Consider the following 27,629-nt stretch of genomic DNA (forward strand, 5'->3'; position numbering starts at 1 on the left):
ACTAACAAATTTAATAAACTAGCACGCACCCGTACAGCTTAATTGTTTAAAATAGAGATATATCAGCATGACCTGTATAAATTAGAGTCAGAGCAGTGGTGTAAATACACCATAAGGCATTGAGCATGAAGATAATGACTTGCATAGGAATCTCTCAATGCTACAAAAATACATATAAACAAAATACTTTTCTATCCTTGATGAGTCTACAAGGTAGAAAATTAGGAATATGTACATAATTTCATAACTAGATATGTGAAAAATATACCATGCTAGAACAATCTCGTTCCAAAGTTTGAAACATAATTCTTTCAAAAATATCATTCATACAACGTATGAACTTAGCAATAACTTTGTAGGTATAAAGTTGGTTTTGATATGACAGATGAGCATCCTTCCACACTGTATCTTGATTAGAATTTCGTTTCAATTGGTACCTGGAAGAAAGCAAAGTGTTTGTTTAAAATAATTTGTTAAGTTCCCCTTTCAGAAATTCTTTCTTAGGATCTGGAACTTACCAGTTACCAATATTTTTATCTTTTAAAAAGATGTAGTTGTGTGGGTGTTTTGCCTGCATGTATGTACATGTATCATGTGCATGCCTGGCACCTGCAGAGGCCATAAGAGGACATTGGATCCTCTAGGACTTGAGTTGCAGGTGGTTGTGAGCTGCCCTGTGCTGGGACTTGAACCCTGGTCCCCTGGAAGAGCAACCAGTACTCTAGCTGAGCCATCCTCTTTAGCTTAAAGAACCTTCAGTGACTTCCATGGCTGCTTGGTTGGCACAGGCCCATGTGTTGCCTTAAGTTGTGTATATTTCAAAGACTGTTTGTAGCTTAAGAAACATAATGAGCTGGGAACCTTTACTCACAGCACTCAGGAGGCAGAGGCAGGTGGATCTCTGTGAGTTCAAGGCCAGCCTGGTCTACAAAGAGAGTCCAGGACGGCCAGGACTATAAGAGAACCCTTTTCTCAAAAAACCAAAAAGAAAAAGAAAGGAAAAGAAACATAACAGTACAATAGGCTGTGGCCCTTACATTTGTTTTGACTTTGACTCACTCAAGCTCCAAGAAGCCTTGTATGCCAGTCAGGCATCTTGTTTTTAATTTTCTCTTTACATTTATGTGTTCATTCCCTTGTTTATTGATGGGGCGAAAGGCATGCCATGGTGTACATAGGAAGGTCAGTTCTCCTCTTCCACCATGGCGGTTCTGGGGATTGAACTTACAGGAGCAGGCTTGACAGCAAATGTCCTTACCCACCAGGCTTATCTCTCTGCCTTCACATTCAATTTTTACCCCACAGCTAGAGGCCTATCCATGACTGTTGTTTTGTTTTCCTCTAAGTAAATCCAGGAGCTGGTGTTAAATTTTTATTTTTCCAATATGGGAAGCCAAGATACATATCATGGTACTGGCTTTATTCCGATGTCACATTTAAATGCTATTCTTAACCTTTATCCCTTAATACTTGGTGACAATTCTGAAGCCAAACTGGGTGTGCATGTCTGAATGGAAGGCGGTGCCAGTCTTGCTCTGCTCTTCCCTCAGGTCTCTAACTAATGTCCTTCCACTTCACCTTTGTTCTTTGTAGCACTCTTTAGTCTAGGGTGTCTGACCTGAGACCTTGATTTGTGTCTAATCTGCATTCCTCTTGATTTCTTGGGCCTTTCTTCACTTAAGGGACTATCATGAGCCACCTTCTCTACTCGATAACAGTCGTTAGATTCTTCTCAAGGGCCCTCAAGCAGTCTAACTGAAGGATAGATGTGGTATACTGCAGTCTGCCAGGATGTAGGATTTGTCATCAATTCTTAGTTCACATTCTGCTGCTGCCACCCAGTGTGTGACCTTACACAAATCAGTTAAGTTCTCCGAGCCTGATTACCAGTATCCTCACTTGAGTCTTTGTTTGTTGTCCTAAGGATTTAAAATAATTTAATGGTCCTACCATGTCTTGGGCTACAACAGAAATCACTTTCTTTATATTATAGACGTTGCCTTAAATGACTTAATGTTTTAGAAATGAATGTTCTAGAATGAATTGGAACTATCCAGCTACATAATTGACAGACCATCCTAGTAAGAAAGGATTGAAGCTTAACTTTCATGTTGAGCTAAGCACTGTTCTAGGGACTTGCATGCACCTGTGCATCAGAGGCTGCCTACTGTTTGCAAACTATGGATGGACACATGGGCCAAATGCTTCTGCTGCCTTGTGGGTCATCAGAAAGTTAGAATAAGACCAGGTTTGAAAATTCTATTTCAACTCTGAAAACTGAAAGAGGTGTACTCAAGGTGATACCAACACATTATTTCCCGCTTTCTTTTTCTCATCTGAGTTTATGTTCCATCAACTTTCCCATGAAATTAGGAAGCATTCCTTCAGATTCCAAGGATGTGGCTCAGAGGTCCAAGTAGGTACTGGATTTCCTACAGATGATGGCAGAAAATCTACTACTTAAAATTGTGTGTGCACGTGCATAGGTCTCGTGTGTGTGTGTGTGTGTGTGTGTGTGTGTGTGTGTGTGCGCGCGCTTGTGCTTGTGCACAAAACATTGTGTGCATGAGAGGTCTAGTCAGTGAAAATTGGCTTTTTCCTTCCTTCATGAGGAGTTGGGGAATGAGGTTTGGTAACAAGAACCTTTACCTTATGAGCTAGTTTTTTCACAAGTCCATATCAACACACACGCACACACACACACACACACACACACACACACACACGCACACGCACACGCACACACACACACACACACATACACATACATGCGCGCGCGTGCGTGCGCACTGTGATGTTTGGATGAAGGTAAAACTGTTGAAGACTCATACCTGACATTCCCGGTTACGTAATCCTCCATTTGTATTTATGGTAAAGTCAAATTTCATTTCTTTTTCCTGAGAAGAAGAGTGAAAAATAGGGATCAGGGTCCAGTGTTGGAATTTAGAGGAAACACTTGAGCACAGGTGATTGGCTACAATTGGATGTCATCAAAGCACCCGTACCTGGCTGGAATTAAACTTCGAAGTGCTGTAGTCCTTCTTCATCAAAATATGTAAAACAGCATCATGGATTGTTAGGAAAAATATTGAGTCTTTGACTTCTTCATCAAAGAATTCACACCTAGCAAGTTTGTCAATGAATTCATCTGAAGAAAAAGAAGACACTATCTTACTTAGAAAAGAGGCTTGTTTCCTCCTGAGACTGTTAGTTTGAAAATCTATTTGTAAGTGTTCATCCTGCTGGCTGTTAGATACAGTTGTTAGGTAACACACGTTAGATAACTTGCGTGTCATTTACACCTTTAATGGCCTCATGTGGAAGGGAAGACTGAAGGGTTCAGTGAGAAAGCCTCAAGTGGTTCCTAGAAAACATGGTTGCACTTTTATTTAGGCAGAAGCCTACTAAGTTTGCTTCCTTACTTAATACTTCAATAAGTCTGGCTGCTATTAAAAACCTGCCTGCTCCCCAACTAGGACAGTTGAGCATAGACCTGGATGTCATGACTGCAGCGCTGACGTCAGATCTGTGACCTGTATGTCATGACTGCAGGGTTGACGTCAGATCTGTGACCTGGATGTCATGACTGCAACGTTGACGTCAGATCTGTGACCTGCATGTCATGACTGCAGCGCTGACGTCAGATCTGTTATCTACCAGTGACTTAACTCTAGCCCGTCTTCTCAGGCTGCTGGGTTTTATAAAACATCTTCCTTAGCATTTCACATTACTTTTCCCATTGTCTTCATATGTAGGCACTAGTCAGCATTTGTTTGCACAGATTGCTCAACCAGAAATGACCTTACGTGCAAAGGCTCTAGCTAAGCAATGAAAAGGTAAATGAGACTTGAACCTCATCCATAAAGAACATTTATACATAACTACTACTGACAGGAAAAGCAAAATACTGGGGCAGTCTAGTTTTTCCCCCTTTATTAGTTTCTTAGTTTTAAATACAACAGCCAGCACACAGTAGGTCCTCACACTCTTTTGGTAAATTAATGAAAGCATAGGATATGCACTGTGGGATTTCTGACAGCAGGGTAAGATTGTTTCCTCCTGGTGAGCATCAGGGGAAACTACAGAGCAACAACATTTTACAATGCTTGAGAATTCCAGAGAGATGGAGAAAAAGAAGGAAAAAGGATGGATGATGGTGTGGAGGTCCATGGAAAGCTTTCAACAGACAGGTGATCCAGAAAGAGCCAGGGGAAGTGGAAAGGAAGCTGAAGTCAGAGTGAAAGGGCTACCAGGTGGCAGAGGCAGGTGCGTGCGGACATCTGCAGTGGTAGAGAGGGGATGAAGTTCTCCAGTAGATTAATATGTTACTGGGATGGATGGAGTATTCATAATTACAAGTAAGTAATTTAATTAGAGCCAGGGAAGATGTCTGTTTCTGGGAACAGCTTATCACCTCTCCCTAAAATGTTCTCTCCTGAGATGCTGGTCCCCTCTCAAGTGTCACATTCCTTCCTTTTCTGGATTATGAAATGGCTTTCCAATGAAACTAAGCTCCATGAAGTCAGGACCTTGTGTCCTCACAAGTTCCGACTTGTGTCAGATACGATAGTGTCTGATGTGGTAGGTACTCTCGGAATTAAACACCTAATTCCTGAGAACTTTGAACTAAATGCCTACGGACTAGGAAGATAAACAAGGCCAGTGCTGCCCCTAGAGGAGGCAAGTGGGGACACTAACAGAAAGACTTTTTTTTTTTTTAAAGTTAGATTATTAGATGAGAGAATTGTAGGGGTGGATAAATATACAAGTTAGGTCTTCCTGATGGCTGAGGTAATATTGGACAAGTGTTTGGAATAAGACTGTGGAACCAGGAGCAGACTAAGAAGAAATATTGCTACGGCCTGGCAGCTCATGTATTGTCAAGAGAAGGGGAGAAGGAGGAATTAAAGGTGGTACTGGGGATCTACACAGGGAAACAGCGATGCTGTGACCAAGATTGGAAAAGGCAGGAAGAAAGCAAGGTCATCCATAATGGACATGTGTATCCGGTGGCTGCGGGACACCCAGGCAGTGTACACACGGCTCTCAGCTATGACGCGGGCTGCAGGTAGAGTTTGGGAGTTCATTAATGCATGATACATTTGACACGAGTCTGGGAGAGATTGGCTAGGAAGAGTTTACGAAATCGCAATGGAAGATTTTAAGATTGGAACATGAGGAAAGTTAAATGCTAGGCCTGGGGGAGTAGCCAGTAGAGGAAGTGGTGTTGCTATGAGAGAGGAGGGAGATACCAAAAGAACAGGCTCAGAAGTCAGGTAGGGAGAGTTTTAAGGGCAAATGCTCAAGCAGGCTTCAGATAGAGAGACCTTAAGAGCAGGTCTGTAGTCCTGGTAAATTGGACATCACCCTTGGATACCTTTGGCAAGAATGGCCTTACCAGTAAAGGGAAGCCAAAACCAAGTTGTTATGGCTGAAGAATGCAAGGGAGAAAGGAGACAGCAAACAATGTTCCAGCAAGTTCAGAGTGAGAAGTAGTTAACACACTTGCTCATTTGCTCTATCTATGCAATTAGGTCCCAAATCATAAGATTCGTTTAATCACAAATTAACAGCAAAACATAAGGCTGTGGTTTCCATGGAGATTTTTATTGGCTCAACTAGGAATTCAGTTTTTTTCTTTGTGGTCACATGACATACTTATTCTGTGGCTGGCCTGTCTAGATTGGCTGTGAGCCTGAGGTGACTGAACATTAAATACAATTAAAAGAACCTGGGCTGGGCTATTGCATGAGGCCCTGCCTGGTTCCATCTCCATTGCTGACAGCAAAGAAAACATTGCACATGCCCATAATACCAACACTAGGGAGGCTGAGGCCAACCTGAGCCTCATAGCAAGATACTGTCTTAAAATGATAAATAAATAAATGAACTTACCATCGGTTCCCACAATATATACATCTACCTTGATCCTGATAAATTCTTGCAAAATCTGTTAAAATAGAAGGAAGGTACATCACTTTAGGAAGAGTTTCGCTCGTCACAACATAAGCTATCATAGGTCCTTATGAGTGACTATTTTCAGAACCACTTAGATATTTAAAATAAGGATGCACTAAAGTTAAAAACAAGGTTGCATGATAAGAGAAAGCAGAAGCGGAGGGTCCTGAGTTCAAGGCCAAGTACAGTGTACTTCATGAAACCCTGCTGCAAAGACCAGAACAAGCAACAAACAAAACCACAAAGGGAAAAATTAAGTTAAAAAGAAAACTAAATTGGTTCTGTTCTCCCATACGTGGCGGATCTCAGCTCAGCTTACTTAGATAGGTTTCTGTGAAAACCTAAGAGAAGCAGAATGCAGGGTAGGGTTTATTAAATCCCCCTTTTTTTCATTTCTGTTGGAAATTAGTTGTAGAGAGGCTGCGGTTACAATGAAAATGAAGCAGGCCACACTACCTGTCATACATCTATTTTTAAATCATGTGACTTTTACTCTTTCATATGACTACTTAGTATAATTTAATACACACTTAAGTAGCCGAGTAAAAGTTCATCAGTTGAGAAAAGATGATTAAAAATAAATACACTCACTTTTCTGCCGCATCCCAGGCTTTTCTAGATCTCTCGTTTTTTAGGCTAATGTAAGTACAATGCCCATAAGGATCTGAGCACACTCACAATGCTAGGTTTTTGAAAAGATGTGAGTGTAGTTGCGTACCTGAAGGTTTTGCATACATTTTAAGTACGGATTTGGCCACCTTCAAAACACTTGTGTGGTCCCATCCAACATTCCCCACCCCACCCCCTTCTCACAAGCTTAACTAAGGCTAAATTCTAAGTGTGTATTGCCCAGGCTGGTAAGGTGCTTCCCAGGCACACATGAGGACCTTTGTTTGATCCTGGAACCCACAAAAAAAGTCAGGTTAGGAGGTGTCATGGGTCTCTAGCTCCAACTCTGGGGCACAAATATGTGTGCTGGGGTGTATGTGACACAGAAAGAGGTTGCTCCCCAGAACTCAGGCCCTAATCAGAGAGTTCTAGGTTCAGTGAGAGTATCAAAACAAACAAACAAAAACACCGAAAGCATTTGAGAAAGACACTCAATGTTAATGTCTGGCGTGTGTGTGTGTGTGTGTGTGTGTGTGTGTGTGTGTGTGTGTGCGTGCGCGCGCGCGCGAGCGAGTGCATTTTGGGTATGTGTATATGTGAAGTGTGTATGCGTGTGTGTATATGTGTGAGTGCATGTGGGGTATGTGTGTATGTGAGGTGTGTGTGTGTGTCTATGTGTGTGTGTGTGTGTGTCTTGAGCATGCATATATGGTATGCATTTGTGTGTATGATATGTGTTACGTAAAAGTGTTTCCTTCCACACATACAACTTATGTAAATGATTCATTGATTCCACCAAGAAGACACAAATTACCGTTCTGAGACCCCTCATTGAGGAGATGTCAAGGAAGGACACTGCTGAAAAATCGAGGATGAGGCTGTGGAGGCTGATTTTGGGGATGGAGATGTTGAGAGGAAGATCAGCATTCCAGTCGATCTCAAAGGGCAGGTCTGTGGTGTTGATCGGCTGGTCCAGCTCTTCTATCTGGTTGTTGTCCAGTTCTTCCTCGGAGTCTTGAAGGCCATCAGAGGTGCATATGAACCCTTTCTGCAGGAGAGGCAGGCAACAGCTGTGATGGTGCTGACGTCACAGACACACAAGAGTGCCTGGAGCTTAGCTTCAAAGTTGGGTCAGCAACAGGATTTGTAGCTGTTTTGAACTATTTGCCTTTGATACTCTTCCCAGGACAAATCAAAAAAGCCATTGAGGAGGTTCTCAAAGATGCCATCTAAAATATGACGTTAGGGCTGGCAAGATGGCTCAGCAGGCAAGGGAGCTTGCCACAAGGCTTGATAAGTGGAAAGGAAGGAGAGAACCAACAAGTACACACACACACACACACACACACACACACACACACACACATAATGAATATGACATCAATTAACACATGCCATATGCTTAACATTTCATTTAAAGTAATGGAACCAAGACCTTGAATTATCAAAAGCACATGGAAATGTGGGTGGAAAACTTACAGGTGTCACTTGTAGCAGGCCTTGCTTCTGCAGTTTTCGGATTTTCTTCAAAGCTTTATTGCGCTTGCGTAGAATTCGAAGTGGATTAAAGCCAACCTGAAAAGCCAGTTGCTGTGTCACAGGGGAGCTGAGCATCCTGCCAGTTACACAACATGGTGGCAACGACTAGCTGAGAGGGGCTGAGGGCTCAGGGCACAGGAGTAATTGTGATTACATGTCTTAGAATAAAATTGAGACAACAGGTTTATAAAACAGTACCAGCAACAATACTGAGTCAGGGCTATGATTTGCTTAGCCTGCGTGCAATTATCAAAGTTCAGAGATGTTCATACAGTCCAGAATTTATCCATAAATGATCCATAAATGGATTTAAATTTTATCTGAATCTGTTTGCATTTGGACCCACAAAGCTCCTAGGGGAGTTGATTTTCTTTTTGTCAGGTATAGGTGGCACCTAATAAGACTTCTTACATTATTTTTATTCTATTAAAGCTTGTGTGGCTATATTCTTTTGAAGTGTATTCCAGTACAATTTTATAGTTCTGGTATTCAATCTGGGGCTCCTTTAACAAACTAATAATTATAAATAGGCACAAAGTAGGCCAAATGACATGTTTTAAGAATGAATTAAAAAATGCATATGAAGCTTTTGTTTGTTTGTTTTGTCTTTTGAGACAGGGTCTCATTATGTAGCTCTGGCTGTCCTGGAAATCTTTCTCTCTCTCTGTAGACTAGGCTGCTCTCCTCACAGAGATCTGCCTGCCTCTGCTTGCTGAGTGCTGGGATTAAAGGCAACCTTTTGTTTCTTTTCTTGTTGTTGTTTTTTGTTTGTTTGTTTTTGTTTGTTTCGAGACAGGATTTCTCTGTGTAGTCTTGGCTATCCTGGACTCGCTTTGTAGACTAGGCTGGCCTCAAACTCTCAGAGATCTGCCTGCCTCTTCCTCCCCAAGTACTGATATTACAGGTGTGTGTGCGCCACCGAGCCTTGCAAAGCTTTCGTTTCTTAACTTTAAAGGATTGATCCTTGCCAGAATGCTAAGTACTCATTGTCAGTGATCCAGTCACAGCTGCTCCTGTGACTCTCTGGTGTCACAGTCAAATACTTCACTCTTGTTTCTGATGGTGCTACTCCACTCCAAGAACGTGTACTAGATCCAGCCAACTACTGCCACAAGTGACTGTTTTAACTTCACGGCAGAATCTAAAAACAGGAATTCTATCTTGAGCCTCAGAGGAAAAGGTGTATTTTCAATGTATTAACAGATCCTTTTAAGGTGGTTTTACCTAACCTAGGGCATGAAGACAAAGCACTGACACAGCTCGGGTTCAACACACAAGAACCCAGGGACCTTCCCATAAAGAGGAAAGATTTCACTCCCGATAGTCAGAAATTTTTTTGAACCTTACAGCATCAATAAGTTTCTGCTTAAAGAAACCAATGTTTGCGAAGTAGATTGGAGATGGACATCTGAAAATTTTCACTCCTTCTGGCTCATACACCTACAAGACAGAGAAGATGGTTAGGTGAGGCCCACTGCCTTCTTTTGACAATATTTTAGGAAGTCAACGACAACAATAGGTCTTTCTTACATCAGCATAATTTTTTTTGTCCTTGTAGATGTTGCTCCTTCCGACATTAGCCAGTGTGCTGCATTTTGGACTGTAGGGGGAAAAACATCCAGCAAATCACTCTTACATATGTTTTGCCCAACACTGATTTTTTTTCTCTCTAGCTTATCAATACCTGCTTACTTTTCAAAGGTGAAAGCTCCTAGGGGACATTTTCATCTCATTAGAGACCCTGCGGTGTCCCAGGGCTATGTGAAACAGTGACTTCTTCTTTACTACATCATAATCTACACAGCAGCCCATAAGGTGATGGCATTTTAATGCTAAATACAGCGGTGACTTGGTGAAGTACGGTCCTATGGACCCAGTTGTACAAACAAGGATGCACCTATGTGACCATTCAGTTTGTCTCTGTGTTTGATGGACATTGGATAAGGAATCCAATTTGATAAGAATACAAGGTAGGGAAGAGGGAGAAGACAATAGGACTTGCTTCTGTTCCAGTATGTTCCATTAGTCAAGGAAGAGTTTTAACTGTGGTAGCGACTTCAGTTCATCACACACACACACACACACACACACACACACACACACACACACACACACACACGAATTCCCATTTCTCTTGTAATCATGTCATGTATTCTAGCTAGGCCAAGTGACCACATGGTGGTGATATTACCTGACAAAGACTTACACATCACAAAGATACTTGACCTGGATGGCTTTTAGAATCAAGAAAGAACTAAGAAGCTTTTGTGGAATTTTGGGACTAGGGGAGTGGTCTTGGTCTTGGAGAAGTTCACAGATCTAGCACTCTTTAGCTGAAGAGGAAAAGGGAGCTGCCTTAGAACTCCACCTTCTAGGTAACTCATTCTGCACAGTCTAAAGCAGCAACAGGAAGCCCTGTTCACAGGTGAGCAAAGCAGACTCAGAGATGTTTGCTATTTCTTTGAACCCGTATCAAAGCAGAAAGCAGGCCCGCAGCAGGTGCCCTCCTTAGACCAGGATCTGGTGCTGGACCATTCTGTTGTCCTCCAAGCCTTTAGGTGGGGTGCTTTGAAGGGTGTTATATTGACCAATCTTTTAAAAATATTTTTTTTAGATTTACTTATTTCTTAAATTTAAGTTTTTTTTTTTTAATTTGTTCACTTTACATCTCAATCGTAGCTAGTCTCCACCTGGCCCCAACCCTCGCCATCCTCCTCCCCTAGTCCTCAGAAAGGGCAAGCCCTCCTCCCTTACCAACTGACCCTAGCCTTGCCACGGGGGAAGTGATCGAAGAGCAGACAACAGAGTCCATGACAGAGACCGCCCCTGCTCTCCTTACTAGGAGACCCACATGGAGACTGAGCTGCCTACAGGCTGCATCTGAGATGTACTTATTTTTATGTATGTGTATGAGTGTTTCACCCGTGTGAATGTATGTCTACTACATGCATATCTGTTGCTCTAGGAGGTTAGAAAGTGGCATTAGTTCCTCTGAAACTGGAATTGTTGTGGGTACTGAGAATCGAACCTGGGTCCTCTGCTGGAGCAACAAGTACTCCTAACCACTGGGCCATCCCTGTACCTCCTGGTCAGTCTGGATAGTTACATATGCCAAATAAACAAACTACTTATAGCCAGTTTTTGCTCTTCTCATTGGGCAGGTCAGAGCCTTCAAGGCTGTGCAGAGCACAGTGAACACTTACAATTGGGTCCTGAACACAATAGTTAGGAGCTGAAATGCCACACTTGCTGCTAGGCCTAATCCGAGGCCGAGGACGATGGCAAAGATGAAGGTCATGACCCAAATTAACTGTAAGAAGAGAAAACATCATCAGAGTTTAAGGAAGTACAGTGTTATAGATCCTGAACTAGAGAAACCGTGAGTGTCTAGGGCCAAAGGCAGAGGTTGGACATTGTTATCTTGGGCCAGGGAACAAAGTTCCTAGAAAGACGTGTCTCAAGAGATCATTTTATTTCTGCTGGCTCAGTACTGGGCCACAGAAACTCAAGAAAATAAATGGAAGAGCTCTACAGACACTGTATATTTCTACCCGATCCTGGAATAGGTTCCAGAAAGGGGGGCTGAGCTGTTATAGCAAAAAATTCCAGAGCAGGTTAGGAGTTGGGTACAGCAATGGCAGAGCACTGGCCTAGCATGTGTTAAGCCCTGGGTTTGAACCCCAGCACTGCAAGGAAAATAAGCAAAACCCAGCAGATTGACTGTATTAATCTTAGCTTTGTATTGTTGATTTAATTAATGGCTATTATCTCTACAAAAACTTGAGCATGCTAAAAGTGGGTTTAAAGTCACACACAATGATCTGTGAGGAGCATGAGAGAACTGACTGTAGCTTATTACTTTATGCTCTTGTAGTACCATAGGGTATGTCAACAAGAATTTTTATATTCCGACTTTGACCCTGATTAAATTATAAAGTCTGCTTTTCTGGCAAGTAGGAGCTTTCACAAAAGAATGAGTGTTTCCAGAAGGAATGTTCAGAATTTACACCCTCCAGTGGTTCTCTGGACACTAGCATATCATTTAACAAAGAACAGAAACAACATGTACCCTAACAGTAGAGCACTTCGGTGGTGTTCAGTATAACCTACAAGGGCTATAATGAAAGTGCGGAGGAAGGCCCCACATCAGTGTTTTATGAAACACTTTTTACTTTCAAGAGCCTATCATTTATCATTTATTTATTATTTTCATTTCTCTTGTGTGTGTATGTGCATGCACACACTTGTGTGCATGTGCACATGCACATGTATATGTGTTCCCATCTGTCTGACTGCCCCTGGACACCAGAAGAGCCTAATTACCTAAAGCTGATTTACAGGTGGTTGTGAGCCTCCCAACATGGGTGTTGGGAACTGAACTCAGAACTCAATGCTCTTAACCACTGAGCCATCTTTCTTCAGGCTTATTTATTATTTTTGAAATAGGAGCTCACTATGAAACTCAGGCTGATCTCAAGCTAATGTGCTTCTTGCATCAGTCTCCAGAGTTCTGAGACTATAGGCATGTGCCACCATCATTTTAAGTCAAAGAAAATCCTAGATAATGATCAGTAGAGCATGTAATTTCAAGCTAGGAAATAAGGTAAGGTTAATGCAAGCAGAGAAGTAGAAGCAAAACTCCACGGCACTTAAAATAGAAATGTACATTTTGCATCAGCATTAAACGGCCATTCTGATTTTTCGTTTCCTCAAATACCATTGTATCTACTTACACAATCGTATTTATCCTTTTTCCACAGTCTGCCTATTTCAGCAAACTGCATCAGCATTCCCTTTAGGTTTCCAAGCGCTAAAGCTGCCAGGACAGACTGTGAAAGACATAAACAACAGATGTACTTTTAAGTTAATCAAATCAATTGTATAGAAGCAAAGGTGAAGGCCACAGATAAGTCTCTCAGCAGGCCTCAAAGTATCTCAGAGGACACACCCTTTTCCGAGTGCAATGCCTGATATGCTGGGGTTGGGGCTCTGACAAGGGCTGAGAAGCTCTGTGACTGTGCCATATACAAGTGCTGATGGCACTTATAGTAACTTGTATATTTCGTGGGATACAGAGAGGCAGACCTTAAACCCTCGAATAAGTTGTTACCAAGCAAAGCTAGCTCAACCTGTCCATTTAAACCAAGACACGGTTGTTCTTTGCCAAAACAAAACAAAACAAAACAAAAAACCCAAACAAATAAACAAACAAAAACCCAAAACAAACCAACAACAACAACACCAAAATGCTTGGTGAGCTTGAGGTCTTGGACTGAGAACACAGACGTTTGCTGATGACAACTATCACGCTGTTTTATAATAGGAAGTTAATGATCAAATAAAGATTAACAAAGACTCGAGGCAGACCCTGAGACCACCCAAAACCACCCAAACCATATCTTCCCTGTTCCCAGAGCATGCTATGGTAAATGTGTATAGGAGGGGTTTAATAATTAGTCACTGAATGAGTAGATGAGCCGGTGAGTTTATATTTCCCAATCTAGGAGTGACCACACGCCGCACAGCCTCTTAGAAAACTCCAACACTAGCCGGGCATGGTGGCGCACGCCTTTAATCCCAGCACTTGGGAGGCAGAGGCAGGCAGATTGCTGTGAGTTCGAGGCCAGCCTGGTCTATAAAGTGACTCCAGGATAGCCAAGGCTACACAGAGAAACCCTGTTTCGAAAAACCAAAAACAATAACAACAAAAAACCAAAACCAACCAACCAAACAAACAAAAAAACCCCAAACCCCAGAAAGTATGACCAAATGAATGCCATCTGAAAAGGAGAGAAAACAGAATAAAATGTGCTTGAAAGTGTTTTTCTATGTCAGTGTCCTGGTTTTGTTATTGTACTAAAGGTATGAGTTGCCCTCTGTGGTAGCTGGTGGGGGGTGTACAAGGCTACGCTGTACCGTAGGCTTCCTATTTCTGAAGGAGTTCAGGAAATATTCAAGTGTCTGGCTAGAGGGACTGTATTTTTTATTAGGCATTTCCCCGGCATTGTTCCCTGGAAAACCAACTTGAAACAATATACAGAGATACACATCTGCAGCAGCAGTCTACTTCGTGAGGAATACATGCAGAGCACAGAGAAACCCCAGCCGAGGTGGGGTGGGCGTGGTTTTAGAATCTATGGGCCCTTGGGAAACATCTGACACCTATTCAGCAGCGGCTGTTGCCACTGGCTGTTTTTACTTCATAGATGAAAAGAAGCAGGCAACGTGAAGACATTGCAGACACATTTGTACAGGGTTGACCCCTGGATTCTCTATAGAGGTCGCTTTGATTAACAGTCTAGACCAAGTCCTTGAGTCCAGGGGGGGAGAGAGAGCTTTAAGTGGGCCTTGTTTCTCCGGTGTCTCTACATTGATGTGGGCAAGCAGAAGCCACATTTGTACATGAAAGAAGCCCAGGAGACTCCTCTATATAGAGGAGAGTTCGCAAATGTGTGTGTGTGTGTGTGTGTGTGTGTGTGTGTGTGTGTGTGTGTGTTTGAGCTAGACACTTCAAAATGTTTTCTTTACTTGTGATGTCTTGACCCCTTCCATGACATTGGTTTTGAAGCTAAAAATGTTGGTGTGTGGAAGACATGGTTTTAGCAAATAGTGCTCTGTGCTGCTTGGAGACAGAGCCAACCAATATGGCTCTTCGAAATGACTGAATCAGCAGTGCAGGGCCCTGGAGGTGAACTCGCATTCCAGCTATCAGTCAACATGGAAGAAGGCCCGGAGAGCAAACAGTGGATATGGTGGGCTGGATCATATCTCTCTGTCCTTTGCAGTCAGAAGTACAATGGGATGTTTGGATAATAATATTAATGACGTCACTAATGATCTTAGTGATCTGAGCTAAGTACTCCGTGTGCCTTACATCACTTATTGTCCCAGCTGCTCTGTATGGCAAATGCTACTTCCTTCCTATTTTACACGTGGAGGCCTTGAGGTTCAGAGAGCTTAGCTCATTGACCTCAAATCATACAGATAATGAAATGGTCATAGGGCTCCTGACCCATTTATGTATTCCTTTGAAGTCCCATTAGTACTCCAGAGAGCAATGTATTTGGGTTTTTTGTTTTGTTTTGTTTTCTTTCTTTTGTTTTTTGTTGTTGTTGTTTGGTTGGTTGGTTTGGTTTGGTTTGGTTTTGGTTTTTGGAGACAGAGTTTCTCTGTGTAGCCTTGGCTGTCCTCAACTCACTTTGTAGAGCAATGTATTTGTATTTACTATCACCTGCTTTCATAGAGGTTGTGTGGTTTCCAGGACACTGGGGCACAAGTATTAAACGAAACCATCACAGTTACAGACAGGGAACTCGGGCAAGAGGTGAGCCCTGTGTCTGTCTGTTTACTCCCATCCTGCAAGCTGACAGTGTTGGTTTTGGAGTCAAACCAAACTCCTCGGAGCTGCAGGGCGTGTTCCTAAGGACAGGTGTGGAGCTGGTAGCACCACTCTCTGCATTAGATAGAGGGTTTGATGACCTAAACTCTTTAAGAAAACCTTCAGCTCGGTCGATCTAGATTGAAGCTGCAAGCCAGAGCACCTCCCTGCTTAAACATTAATTATGTTCTGCTCTATGCACCCGCAGAGAGTAGAGTAGATAAGGCAGTTTGGGCATCTGCATTCCTCACATTCATAAAAGGCTGCCAGGAGAGGGAAGTCATCTTGGTCCGTACAGTGTTGACTGAAGCGAGTATCTGGGAGTTTGTCAAGAGCTCATTTTCCCTAGCGTAGTTTATGTTTTCAGAATTTGGGAGTTAAGTTGAACACCTCAAGGACAGAGGCGTTATCCTCCCCACCCCACCCCCCAGAGAGAAGAGACTTACCTTTTGTAATGGCTGCAGAAGAAATCCGATGGCAACGATGACAATCAGCACGATGACAGCAGAGAGAAGCCCCGCAACCTGTGAACAGGAGACAATTGTCCTGGCGGCTGGTGCTCCCCACTTGGCTTGTGTTTCCCAGTCACCGGCACCAGGCTGGCCTTACAGCAGACATGCTAGAATACCTGTGTTTTGCCTCCTGTGCTCTCCTGAACCCCCGATCTGGAGAGGGCTGTGCTCCCTGCAAATCCTTGGAATGCTCCGGTAAATATGTTGCTCACTCCCAAGGCGATTAACTCCTGCAGAAGACGAGGGAGGAAGCTTTGCCTAAAATGGTCTCTTCTTAGGAGAATGGGATGCGTATGACCTAATTAGGCCTAGTTAGGCTTACCTGATTGCCATCAATCGGATAATCATATTTGAGGGAATAGACGCTAGCAACTGAAAAGGCCACTGCAAAGCCAACGATTGCAATACCAAAGCTGTCTCCTATGGTGTCTTGGAAAACTTCCACACTAGGCGTAATAGGGGGCTGAAATCTGAAATTGAAAGCAAGCAGAACTGTATGTAACCAAATTTGTTCAAAAACTGAAAAGGATTGTAGGGCCAACGAATGAATGTAATCTGTGCCGAATTGTGTCTTTCTTAGAAGTACGGCCTAAAGAACTTGATTCCAGCTGGGCATGGTGGTGCACGCCTGTAATCCCAGCACTCGGGAGGCAGAGGCAGGTGGATCTCTCTGAGTTCGAGGCCAGCCTGGTCTTCAAAGCCAATTCAGCTAAGGCTATACAGAGAAACCCTGTCTCAAAAACAAAGATCTTGATTCCGTTGAAAAGGTTGGGATTTCCCTTTTTACTGTTGTGAAGTAATGCTGCCTGAACTGCTAAGAGTTATAATCCAGCCTGACAATAATGGTAAGACGACGATAAGCCTGCCAGTGCACGTGAAGTGTCCTATGTGCTCATCTTCCCCTTCAGGCAAACGGCTTAGATTCCACCTGCTGTCACGGTGGGTTTCACAGCATTAATCTCAGTGCTCTCAATAATAATCCATGGCTGAAGGCTCTTTGAGCAGATAGAATTCTGGAACAAGGAATGTAAAAATCTTCTCCCCATTGGTAACTTTTCACTGAAAACTCTGATAGGCAGGCCTTGGGCTTTGCCCTGTGGTCGGAAGAATTGCTGTGGTCCACCATATACGGGAGAGCAGGTATTAGCTGAAAGTGACAAGTGTGCTCCATGGAGGATACTTGCGTGTTTATGCGCATACACTTGAATAGTTTAATATAGCTGCTAGTTGGGGGTATAAAAGCTGCGCGTCTCAAACAGCATCAAACTACTAAAGCGTTCAGCCTCCATCAGCATCCGCTTCCGACCTGAGGCTTACCGGAAGTGCATAATTGGATCCAGCCAACTGTGCCTGAATCATTGTTTCATCTTTTATGTCTTTATTAATAAATACTCAGCTGCAGTCTTGAAATTGTACTATCATGGCATGTGAACTAGAAAGGTGGATTGAAATGAATGAATTAAAAAGATGAATTAAAGGTTGCATTTTATACTAAAACAACTAGGACCTTATCTTTATTATAATCTTGCTTTTGTTTTAACTTCTCAGCATTATGGTATGGTATGACAGAGTTAACTGGCCAGAGGCTCCATTCCCTTGCTTTACTTTCCCTGGTTCCTCATCTGTCAGATGAGATGATCATACTGTTCTCTTGTCTCCACAGTTATGTGGGAGGTCCAGCTACAACAGTGAGTGTGAGCATACCACACCATGAAATACAACATGGCTGCTGACCATGCCTCTAAGACACCTCTGGAAGTTAACACAGCCCCCTCCATGGTGTTCCTTTACTCTTTCAAGCCACGTCCCTTGGGCCATGTTATTTGCATAGATTTAGTGTGTGTATGAGACTACACACATACACACACACACTACCAAAGTGGCATATGCATTAGTAGCAAACTAGCAAGAATCACAAATAATTATCTTGAGTAATAGTCTATTTGCAGTCTACACAACTTTAAAATGCTCACTTGATCACTGAGAAAGCATTTGAGATGTATTAAGACACATCATGGGCCTTGTATCTCACTTAGGTACTAAGCCATCAAGTAGTAATGTTCGAACTTGAAATAGATGTTGGGGACTTATCATGCCATTTGAATAACTAATTTAATGCTTCCAGGATCTTTACTGTCTTTAGCCCCTTTCTATAACCAAATGCATGGAGGGACCAGTTTAGTGAACTTGCCAAAGACAGGAAGTGTGTCTGACGTCAACTCCGGGTGCTTGGGAGCTGGAGCACTCACTGAGAATTCTCTGGAGAATTCATGGTTAATAAACATGAGTTATGTCACCCACACACCTGGTGAGATAAGTGCATGGATAATTGATATATTTACTAAATAAGGCTTATCACTCAGTCATCTTTATCGTTTATTTTCAAAACCTTCCACTTCTGACAAGATCCTCTTTGATTTTTGCGTTTGTTTATTTTCCGATGGGTTTGTGTCTCTAAGACATTTAAGTGAAGCACAGCCACTTGAAAACTGCAAGGTGGGAAGAAAACCAGAGATAGCCTTTCCTAGCTTTATTCCTCACAACTTCTTAAAACATTATTTTTTTATTAAGTGGAACATATGAAGATATACCAATATATGTGTGTATACATACATACATATATATTTGTATTAATATATTTTGCCTTAAAAGCCACACATATATCTGCTCTTAAAAGAATTCAGCTATATTAAGATATAGATATAGTAACTAACTATGTATATAATTTCTTTAAGTATCAAATACTTGTTAAGCCTAGAGAAAAGAAAATAATCTTTTATTTATTTTAAGGGGAAAACAGCTTTCCTTGGTAAGTAATCTAAAAGCAGTCAATACTGTCTGTAGCTAGTGGTCAGAGAGAGAGAGAGAGAGAGAGCATGACATAAGCCTGGGCTCTCCTCTGAGCCCACCAGATGTATGGGAATTAGCTTTGGGAACTGCACCCTGCTTTCCACCCCGTAGATAAGCCAGCCCTCTGGCTTTGCTCTGTGTGTGATCATGAGAAAGGACAGAGTGGGCTGCCTGGTCTACTCAGCTGGTGTGCCTTCTGTGTGTCTCTCGGATGCTTGGAACTTGGCTCAGGTGACCCCAGAGGAAGCACTGCCTGTTGTTTACAGTCATTGATGGGTCAGGAAATCTGGTTTCAGCTAATGTCTCCTTATAAGGAAAAAAATTTTTTTAACTTTTACTATTTTCCCTTTTTTAATTTTTGAGAAAGAGACGGGGGGGGGGGGGGGAACCATCTGGATGCAGATGTTCACTGAGGTCAGAGGCAGGAGTCACACACCTTGGAAGTGGTATTACAGGTGGCTGTGAGCCGCTATCTGGGACCTGAACTAGATTCTCTTCAGGAGCAGCAAGTGATTTTAACTGCTGAGCAATCTCTCTAGCCCCAGTTTTTACTGTTTTGAGTCCCTGGTTGCCTGGATTTTGAGTTTTTCTACAAGAAAAACTCTTTCAAATTCCATGGATCCTGGCATTCTTTTCTGACTGCTTGCTCAAGAGAGAGGATGCAAGGGTTTCTCAAGGGCGTTGTATGATTCTTGTAACTACTGTTGCTTTCTTTGCTGAGTGAAGACACACTTACCCAAGACTCATGTTCCCAATCACTGCCACGCCAAATCTCTCTTCAAAGTTACAGCCATAGGATACGCCTGTTGCAATTACAGTCTGCAGAGTTTCAAATTGCCCAGATTAGAATGTGAGGCGCAACTAAAAGTCCTACTATGAAACAAAACAAAACAAAAGACATCATTGTCCCAAACCCAAAACCTACTATCTGCCAAACTTACTATCTGAATTTGATCCCTGAGATGCAAATGGACGAAGGAGAGAACCGGCTCCTGCAAATTTTTCTCTGACCTCCTCAGATTCCCAACCCCAAATAAATAGATAAATGTAATAAAAAAGTAAAAAAAAAAAAAAAAGTAATAACAACTGCTAGCCTAGGCCCAGTTACATTTTAAAGGCCGCAGGGCAGTTCTAATTTGCCTGGGCATCACAGATCAGCCTGGAAGGGTCTTCTTTTTTAAGCCCGGCTGTGAAGGTCTTGCTCTTCCTATCTTGGAAAGAGTGAACCCAGATCATGGGAAGGAACTGGTAGATTCTGAGGAAGAGAAATCCGTACTAAATGTTAAACCCAGAGACCGCAGATAGTGCTGGCCTCACGGCAACCTGCTGTACAGATGGGTCTCTCTCCACACAACCCTAGGCTGTGAATGAAAGTCTTCTGATGACAATCAATACCATGATGAGCTCGATGGGGATGGGCACCGGAAGCTTGCTTCTGTAGCGCTGATTGATCTCCTTGACAACGAACACGACCACTAGAATAATCACAGACGTCACAAGGTCTGCAATGTTAGTCTTCTGAATTTGCGTGAAGACGGACTCCAGGACCTGCGGCAAGAAACACAGATGCACCTGACGTCCTGTGTGGATGTGTAGTTCTAACACATTTCTCTCCAAGCAGACTAAAAAGAGCAAAAGATGGGCACATAGCTGCAGCCTTTCTGTGCTCAGCTGTGGTCGACCATGAGCCCCGAAGTGGCAGGTGCTGTCATGGAGGTGTAATGAGCCAAGTCAGCGTAACAAAACCACTGCTTTGGGGATGTTTCTGCCTCTTTGCTGTTGTTGTTGTTGTTGTTGTTTTTTTAAAGATCTTTAGCTAGTATCAACTTTTGTTGGGTATTTTTCATGGATCTCATCTGCCCCTAAGTCTCATAGGCTTTTTATTTGTTTTGTTTGCAGCGCTGGAGACTGAAGCCAAATCTAAGGTCTCACCCACACGAGGCAATAGTGTTTTGTTTTGTTTTGTTTTGTTTTTTAATTTTATAGATCTTGCTACTGTCTGTCTAAGGAGTCATTTCTAGTTTCTGAGAATTTTTTTAAAAAGTACATCCTTTCATAATACAAACCTTCTCTGCGTCACATGGAAACTGCCTGCCCTATGCAGACTCTAATTCTTGAAGGAAGCTGGGTTTTATATCCACAGGCCCAAGGCAGCTCAAGCAGACCCAAGCTGGATTTCATACCCACCCATGCTTCTGGAATACTTCTGAGTGGGACTGAGGGTGTTGAAGCACTGCTGTCTCGGAATTTCAAAGGCTATCCTGTGAGAAGGGCCTGAGGACATCACCTGCTGATAAACTGATAAGATGCCCCTGTTGTGTACTGCCCTGCCTCACTAAGCCGGAACAGACCAGACCAAAACAAAATGGAGTCATGCGTGCTAAATACTACACAACCAAGATGATGCTTTTAGGGAGCAGATTGATTGCAAGCATAATAGTCTTTCACCCCAACAAGAGGAGAGCCCAGCCTAACTTAGTCTAATAAGGTAGTTGTCTCTGTTTTAATCTGGACTGGGCTGGAGTTGGGAAGGGAGAGCAGCTGAAAGTGACTGTTCACGAACCAATCAGGTTTCTGGTTTGTTCTACCCGATTCCCACCTTATCAAGCCCGCTGTTCTGCTCTATCTCAGTGGGGTTGAGACCAAATAAGGACATTTTTGAGGGTAACAGAGAGAGGTGCCAGTATCTAAAATTCTAGTTAATAGCTCAAAATTAAGCACTTGATCAAAAGGGAGAAATTAAGGATGGCCAAAAGCTGTCTCCATACACATTTTAAACTTGTACACAGTAACTTAATTTGATGTTTAACTGTTATGAAGCGCAGGCATTAAACAAGGAACTTTAAGCATGTGTGTGTGTGTGTGTGTGTGTGTGTGTGTGTGTGTGTGTGTGTGTAAGAGATAGAGATAGAGAGACAGAGACAATGATACACAGACACAGAGTCAGAAACATAGAGACAGAGAGAGAGAGAGAGCAAGCTGGCCTTGAACTTTCAGAAATCTATCCACCTCTGTCTCCCAAGTGCTGGAATTAAAGGCCACTATGCTTGGCTTTTGGTATTTTTTTTTTAATGGCTGGAATACTTACTTTGAAAATGGAGAATGGGTCGCTGTGTGCAGGGACGGTCAGCTGTAGCATGAATTTCAGCTGAGAAACCAAAACATGAATGGCAGCAGCTGTGGTGAAGCCGCTGATGAGGGACTCGGAAAGGTATATCACCACAAACCCTATCTGCAGAACCCCCAGGAGCAACTGGAGAGAGAAGGACAAAAGCCTTGTGTCAGTACAGATCAGGAGTGTGCATCAGCAAACCACAGGCTTGTACCTGAAGTGCTTCACCATGTGAGGTTCAGCCTGTGGGGACACTCCTTGAAGAGCCCCTGCCTCTGCCTCCTGGAACACCAACCATTCAGGATTTATCCTGGCCTTCTCTTCCATCCATCAGATTGAATATTAAATGGTATTCAGATAGTACATAAGTCCACCAGGACCCATGAAGAAGCACCTTCCTGCCTCCTCATTTTCAAGGGCAGTATCTGTAGAAGGCTCGTCCTGAGGCCTTCATTGCAAAATCTTACCTAGCATCAGCCCATTCATATCTCAAAGGAGCCGCTTAGGTTGCTTAGGAAACATGTGACTAGGGCTGGCGAGATGGTTCAAAGGGTTAAAGTACTTGCTGCCAAGGTGGATGACCTGAGTTCAATCTCTGGGGCCCACATGGTGGAAGGAGATAGCCAGCCCCCAAGCATTGTCCTAGGAACCTATCCTCCCCACATAAGTACATAAATGTAAAAAAAATAAATACACGGCTGCATCCTGTATGTCAGAGGCATGAGGCTTTAGCCAGGGCACAACGATGCTTACCCTCCCCAAAGCATCGTTGTTCACAGGGAGTGTGTTAAGTGTATTCTGCTTCCCACACACCCTTGACCTGTCTCCCACACTCGTGTACCCAGAAAGCAGACAGAATCCAAATTGGGTTCCACTTTTTCACGTGCAGAGATGTGTGAGAAACAAATGGCCACGGCTTTTGTTAATAGGCTGCACACTTGTGTCCTTATACGATTGTCTTTTCCTTTCTTTTAGAAATGATTTCAAGGGGCTGAGGAATGGCTCAGTGGTTAAGAGCACTGACTGTTCTTCCAGAGGACCAGGGATCAATTCCCAGCACCCACATGACTTATAACTCCACTTCCAGGGACTCTGGCACCCTCACACAGACACACCAATGCAGTAAAACACCAATACACATAAAAATAAATAAATATTTTTAAAAGGAAGAAATGGTTTTAAGCATTGATCTCACTGGGACCTTAAGGAACCTTGAGAAACCCATGACACCTTCACTGTTCATGTCACTGTTGGGCCCGGAGCTTGGGAATGAAGGTAAAGTCTCACTATAATCTTTTTCAGGTGTTTTTTTCCCCCTAAGTCTTTTACATGGATAGTCAAAAAGGCAGAGCACCGATTTCCTCTCAACTAAATTATAGTAGCAATTAGAAAGAAAAATTTCCAAAACTACTAGTGTCGTTATATAGTTACATTTGAAGACAATGCCGATTCTGGGATATTTTTGTTGAATTAAGCATTTCATTCCTTACCATGGATGCCTTTATCCTCTCACTTCTATTTCTATGGAGATTGTGTTTACCATTTGGTTGTGGCTAATGACTCTTCCCAAATACTTGGAGAGTCTGGGAGGATGTGGGAGGAGTTAGAGGAGAGGAGGAGAAGGGAGAGACTAAGATCAAGGTACATTATGTAAAATTCTGAAAGAATAAATAAGAACATTATTTTAAAATACTTCCTATGGCTCACCCAATGGGGGCATGCAAACCAAAAGATGAGGAGGAGTCACAGGAGGAAGAAGAGACAGGAAGATAGGTACCAGTCAAGCCGAACAGATTTTCGCAAACAAATTACAGTAGAATTGGTCTCACCTGAATGATTCCAGAAAGAACGGTTACTGATGCAGCCACCATTATCTTCTTCTCCTCGATCATTGAGTCGTTTTCTAGTGAGCTTGAGGACTGTCCTAGAGCAGTACTGTCACCTGAGGCCACTCTTGTAACTACAACTCCCACCATCATACTCAGAACCGGAAATGGACCTAGTTAACCAGAGGTGAATAACGGTCAGTACGCACCTCCCCATGCCTGAGTTGGTGTTCAGCCACAAAACTGCATAAAATAAGCCACTGTGTACAACCAGCCTTAGCCTTAATTCTTAGAGGAAACTGCGAGTCTTCCAAATGGTGCATAATTTGGGATTTACAGGGAGTCGTAATAGAATTTATGAAGAGTGAACAAAGTCAGCATGAGTCAATCCGGTAATTGACTTACCCACAGATATGTGTCTAGAAGTTCCCAGGAAAAAGTAGGTTATGACTGGGAAAAAAGCTGCAAACAACCCATAGGATGGGGGGATGTTGACCAGCAGAGCAAAGGCTAAACCTGGAAAGACAAGAGCCAGGTCTTTAGTTTTCATTAGGTTCTCCTAATAGTTTAGATTGGGCTTTTGAAGTAAGTCACCATGTTAACTCAAAGAGTGCCAAAGGTATAAATACAAGAGCTAAAATTAACAGTGTGAGAAGAGCACGTGAGTGTCAGTCTTTGCAACAGTCTCTCAGAAAGGATGTGTATGGCACAAGCAATCAAAGAATTGAAAATAAAAATGCTTGGGTGAGAGTGTGGATCAATGAAAGAGTAACCTGCCTATCCTGTAAGATGCTCTGTGTTTAATCACAGCACGGGGGAAACAAAAGCATTCTCAAAGGACGGGTCAACCAAATGAGCTTTAACCAAAGCGGTTAGCTCCGCAACAGAGTGCTTGCCTAGCGTGCAGGATGCTGTAGTTGGACTCCTCGGTACTAACCAACAGCAGTGTTCAGGGACCTGGGCTGCAGCTCAATGGTACTATGTTTGCCCTGGGCTTAATCTGCTCTCCCCTAAACCCATTAAAAACACAAGGAATGCCATAATGGGTCATCTTTTAAGCTGGGCATGGTGGCACATGCCTGTATAGCATTTGGGATGCAGAGGAAAGATGAGCAGGAGTGTGAGGCCAGCCCAAGTTCTATGAGACTCTGTCTCAACCTCCCTTCCTCTCTCCAGGGTTTTTTGTTTTTTTTTGTTTTTTTTGTTTGTTTGGTTGGTTTTTTTTTTTTTTTTGAGACAGGGTTTCTCTGTGTAGCCTTGGCTGTCCTGGACTCGCTTTGTAGACCAGGCTGGCCTCGAACTCACATGGATCCGCCTGCCTCTGCCTCCCGAGTGCTGTGATTAAAGGCGTGCGCCACCACGCCCGGCCCTCTCTCCAGTTTTAAAAACAAAAAGTGAAAGGACAAAATTGAGAATGAAAAAGCCATCAGCAAATACATATCAGATAAAGATTTAGTGTCTGAAATGCATAAATAACCCTTGCAACTCCATAATAAAAGATGATCTTATAGCCCAGGCTGGCCTGAAGCATGCTATGTAGTCAAACTTCTGACCCTCCAGCCTGCACCTCCTGGGTTCTGGGATACAGGCATGGACCAGCACACCTGATTCATACTGAGTTGACAATGGAACCCAGGGCTTTGGGCATGTGGGACAATCACTCTACCAATGAGGCACATCTCCAGCCCTGGCAAGCCACATTTTCCAAGCAGCTAGGAGAACTAGGGGTCTAGTTTAGTCTTAAAGCTCTTGCTTGGTATGTGTCAGGCCCCAGACTTGATCTCCAGCACCAAACCAAACCAAACCACACCAAAACAACAACAACAAAACAAAACAAAAGATGAAGGATTTCAAGGCTTATTTTTCCAAAGACCCACGAAGGGATAATTAGCAGAAGAAAAGCAAAGATACTTAATAAACATCATCAGCTATTAGAGAAATACACACCAAGGCCACAATGAGATGCCACTTCTCATCCACCAGAACAGTAAAGATAAAAAAGATAGCAAGCAGTAAGGTGTGGAGGCATCTGAAGCCACACGCACTGCTTGGAGGAATGGAAGCAATGCAGGTGTGCAGCTCTACAAGTGGCTGAGCATCGAGCTACCACAGGACAGCAGCAATGCTCCTATGGGTAGATCCGGGCAACTGAGACTTATTTTTACACAGAGTCGCACAAAAATGTTTACAAAAGTTTTATTCATCATTAGCTCTGAATAGAAATGACTCAAACGCTCAACGAAGTGTGCTATAACCACACAGTAGAATGCTGTCCTTGTTATAATACAAATAAGCTGGAAAGCATTGTGCTAAGTAAGAGAGGAGAACCAGACACCAAATGTCATCAACAATTCCATCTGCATGAAATATCCAGAACAGGAAAACCCACAGACACAGAACGTGCTGTTAAGGTGACAAGTGGAGGAAGGAGTGGGAAGTGTTTATCAAAGGATAAAATATTTTGTATGTGCATGTGTGAAGGGTGGGGTGAGGGGATGGCAGTGAAAATATGCTAGAATTAGTGATGTTAGATGCTCAAGCTGATGAATATACTAAAACCCATTTCACATATCAGAAGGGTGGCTGGGCATGTCACGTGTTGGTAGAACGCAAGCCTAGCATGTGCGAAGCCTTGCTCTAGCACACATACACATATGTACACACACAAAAGAATTATAAGAGTGAATTTTATGATATGCAAATTATATCTAAAAAGAAAGAAAGAAAGAAAGAAAGAAAAAGTAACAGAAGAGTGAAAATGTTACCTTGCAGTACGGCCACCAGTCCTGTGCTGATGCCAGAAACGATGTCACTCAGAAGCCATTCCCTTATCCTGTACGCTGGCAACCAAGATGCTATGGGGAACAAGGACAGGGCGATTTTCTTGGCCTTCTGTGAGGAGCAGCTGAAAACATTGAAAGCCACAAGTCAGTGAGTTAATATCGAATTTTAAGTTTGGTTCATGAGGGTAGGTAGAAAATTGGCAAAGGTGGCATCACTTTACAGATGAAACTGGTGACTTCACTGCTGCTAACAAATACCCTTTTGCCCCTGCCAAGAGCTTTCTGGTCACTACCAAAGAAACTTTTCTCTTTTTTTTTTTTTAAAGGAAAATGCCAGCTTTTCTTCAGCTATAATAAATTATGTGTCATCCTGAGTTGAGCTGTGCAGTCTTTCGATTGAGAATCTGCCTGTGTCCATCGGTTAGGCTTGGAAGGGCTGTGTTTGTGCCGCTGGCAGCGCTGGTCTGTTCCTTCTGCTTTTCCAGCTCAGGAAGGGAGTAAGAGGTCTGGAAGGCAAAGACTGCCGGACTCCCAGAGCTGTGGACTACAGCCAGAAAGGAAAGCCTGAAAGCTAGAAAATTTAGGAGAAACTGCTTTGCTTCTTCCTCATTCCAGTACCTCAAGAGTCTCTTACCTACAGCACCTTTTGAGATGATCCAGGAATGTCTTGTGATGTCTTTGCGTCTTCTTGAACTCCTCTCCGAAAGTGTTTGTGGAGTACACCGGTCTGGCCACTACGTACTGGTTCCCTATGGCTTCGATCATGTTGCTTTCCCTGGTGACAGTGGCAAGTAGGAAGACCTTTGAAACTATGTGGTGGACGCTTCTTCTTGCCGTTAGCAGGTTAAAATGCCTGAAACCAAACAGAGCTTGCTTCTTAAATAACTCAGAGATAATGTGATGCAATTTACAGATGAGTGAGCTCCGAACTGAATGTTACCACCTTTTGAGATCAAAAGAGGCAGGATTAAGGGACCCGGGTCTCGTTTTGCCACAGCAGTACGCTTTTTCCTTCAATGAGCCGACACAACTCCTTTGTGTTAAGTAAGCGGGGATTTCTTA

General features: G+C 43.0%; 1 protein-coding gene across 1 annotated transcript; it reads right to left on the minus strand.

Moving 5' to 3' along the window:
- On the minus strand, positions 1-27,501 carry SLC26A3 (solute carrier family 26 member 3). The gene is made up of 20 exons (XM_084793593.1): positions 27,202-27,501; positions 26,550-26,689; positions 24,190-24,300; positions 23,788-23,957; positions 21,935-22,099; positions 20,242-20,394; positions 19,583-19,665; positions 16,319-16,466; positions 16,113-16,226; positions 15,931-16,008; positions 12,840-12,935; positions 11,310-11,416; positions 9,637-9,706; positions 9,454-9,546; positions 8,047-8,142; positions 7,382-7,615; positions 5,896-5,950; positions 3,006-3,148; positions 2,832-2,897; positions 1-437 (listed from the first exon to the last, which is right to left on the minus strand). The coding sequence occupies exons 1-20, from the start codon at positions 27,330-27,332 to the stop codon at positions 414-416; spliced, it is 2,277 nt and encodes a 758-aa protein (XP_084649719.1). The 5' UTR covers positions 27,333-27,501; the 3' UTR covers positions 1-413.
- Positions 27,502-27,629: the final 128 nt, after the last annotated feature.

This window comes from Acomys minous (assembly GCF_964271855.1).
Source record: "Acomys minous genome assembly, chromosome: 8".
In the NCBI taxonomy this organism is placed as follows: domain Eukaryota; kingdom Metazoa; phylum Chordata; class Mammalia; order Rodentia; family Muridae; genus Acomys; species Acomys minous.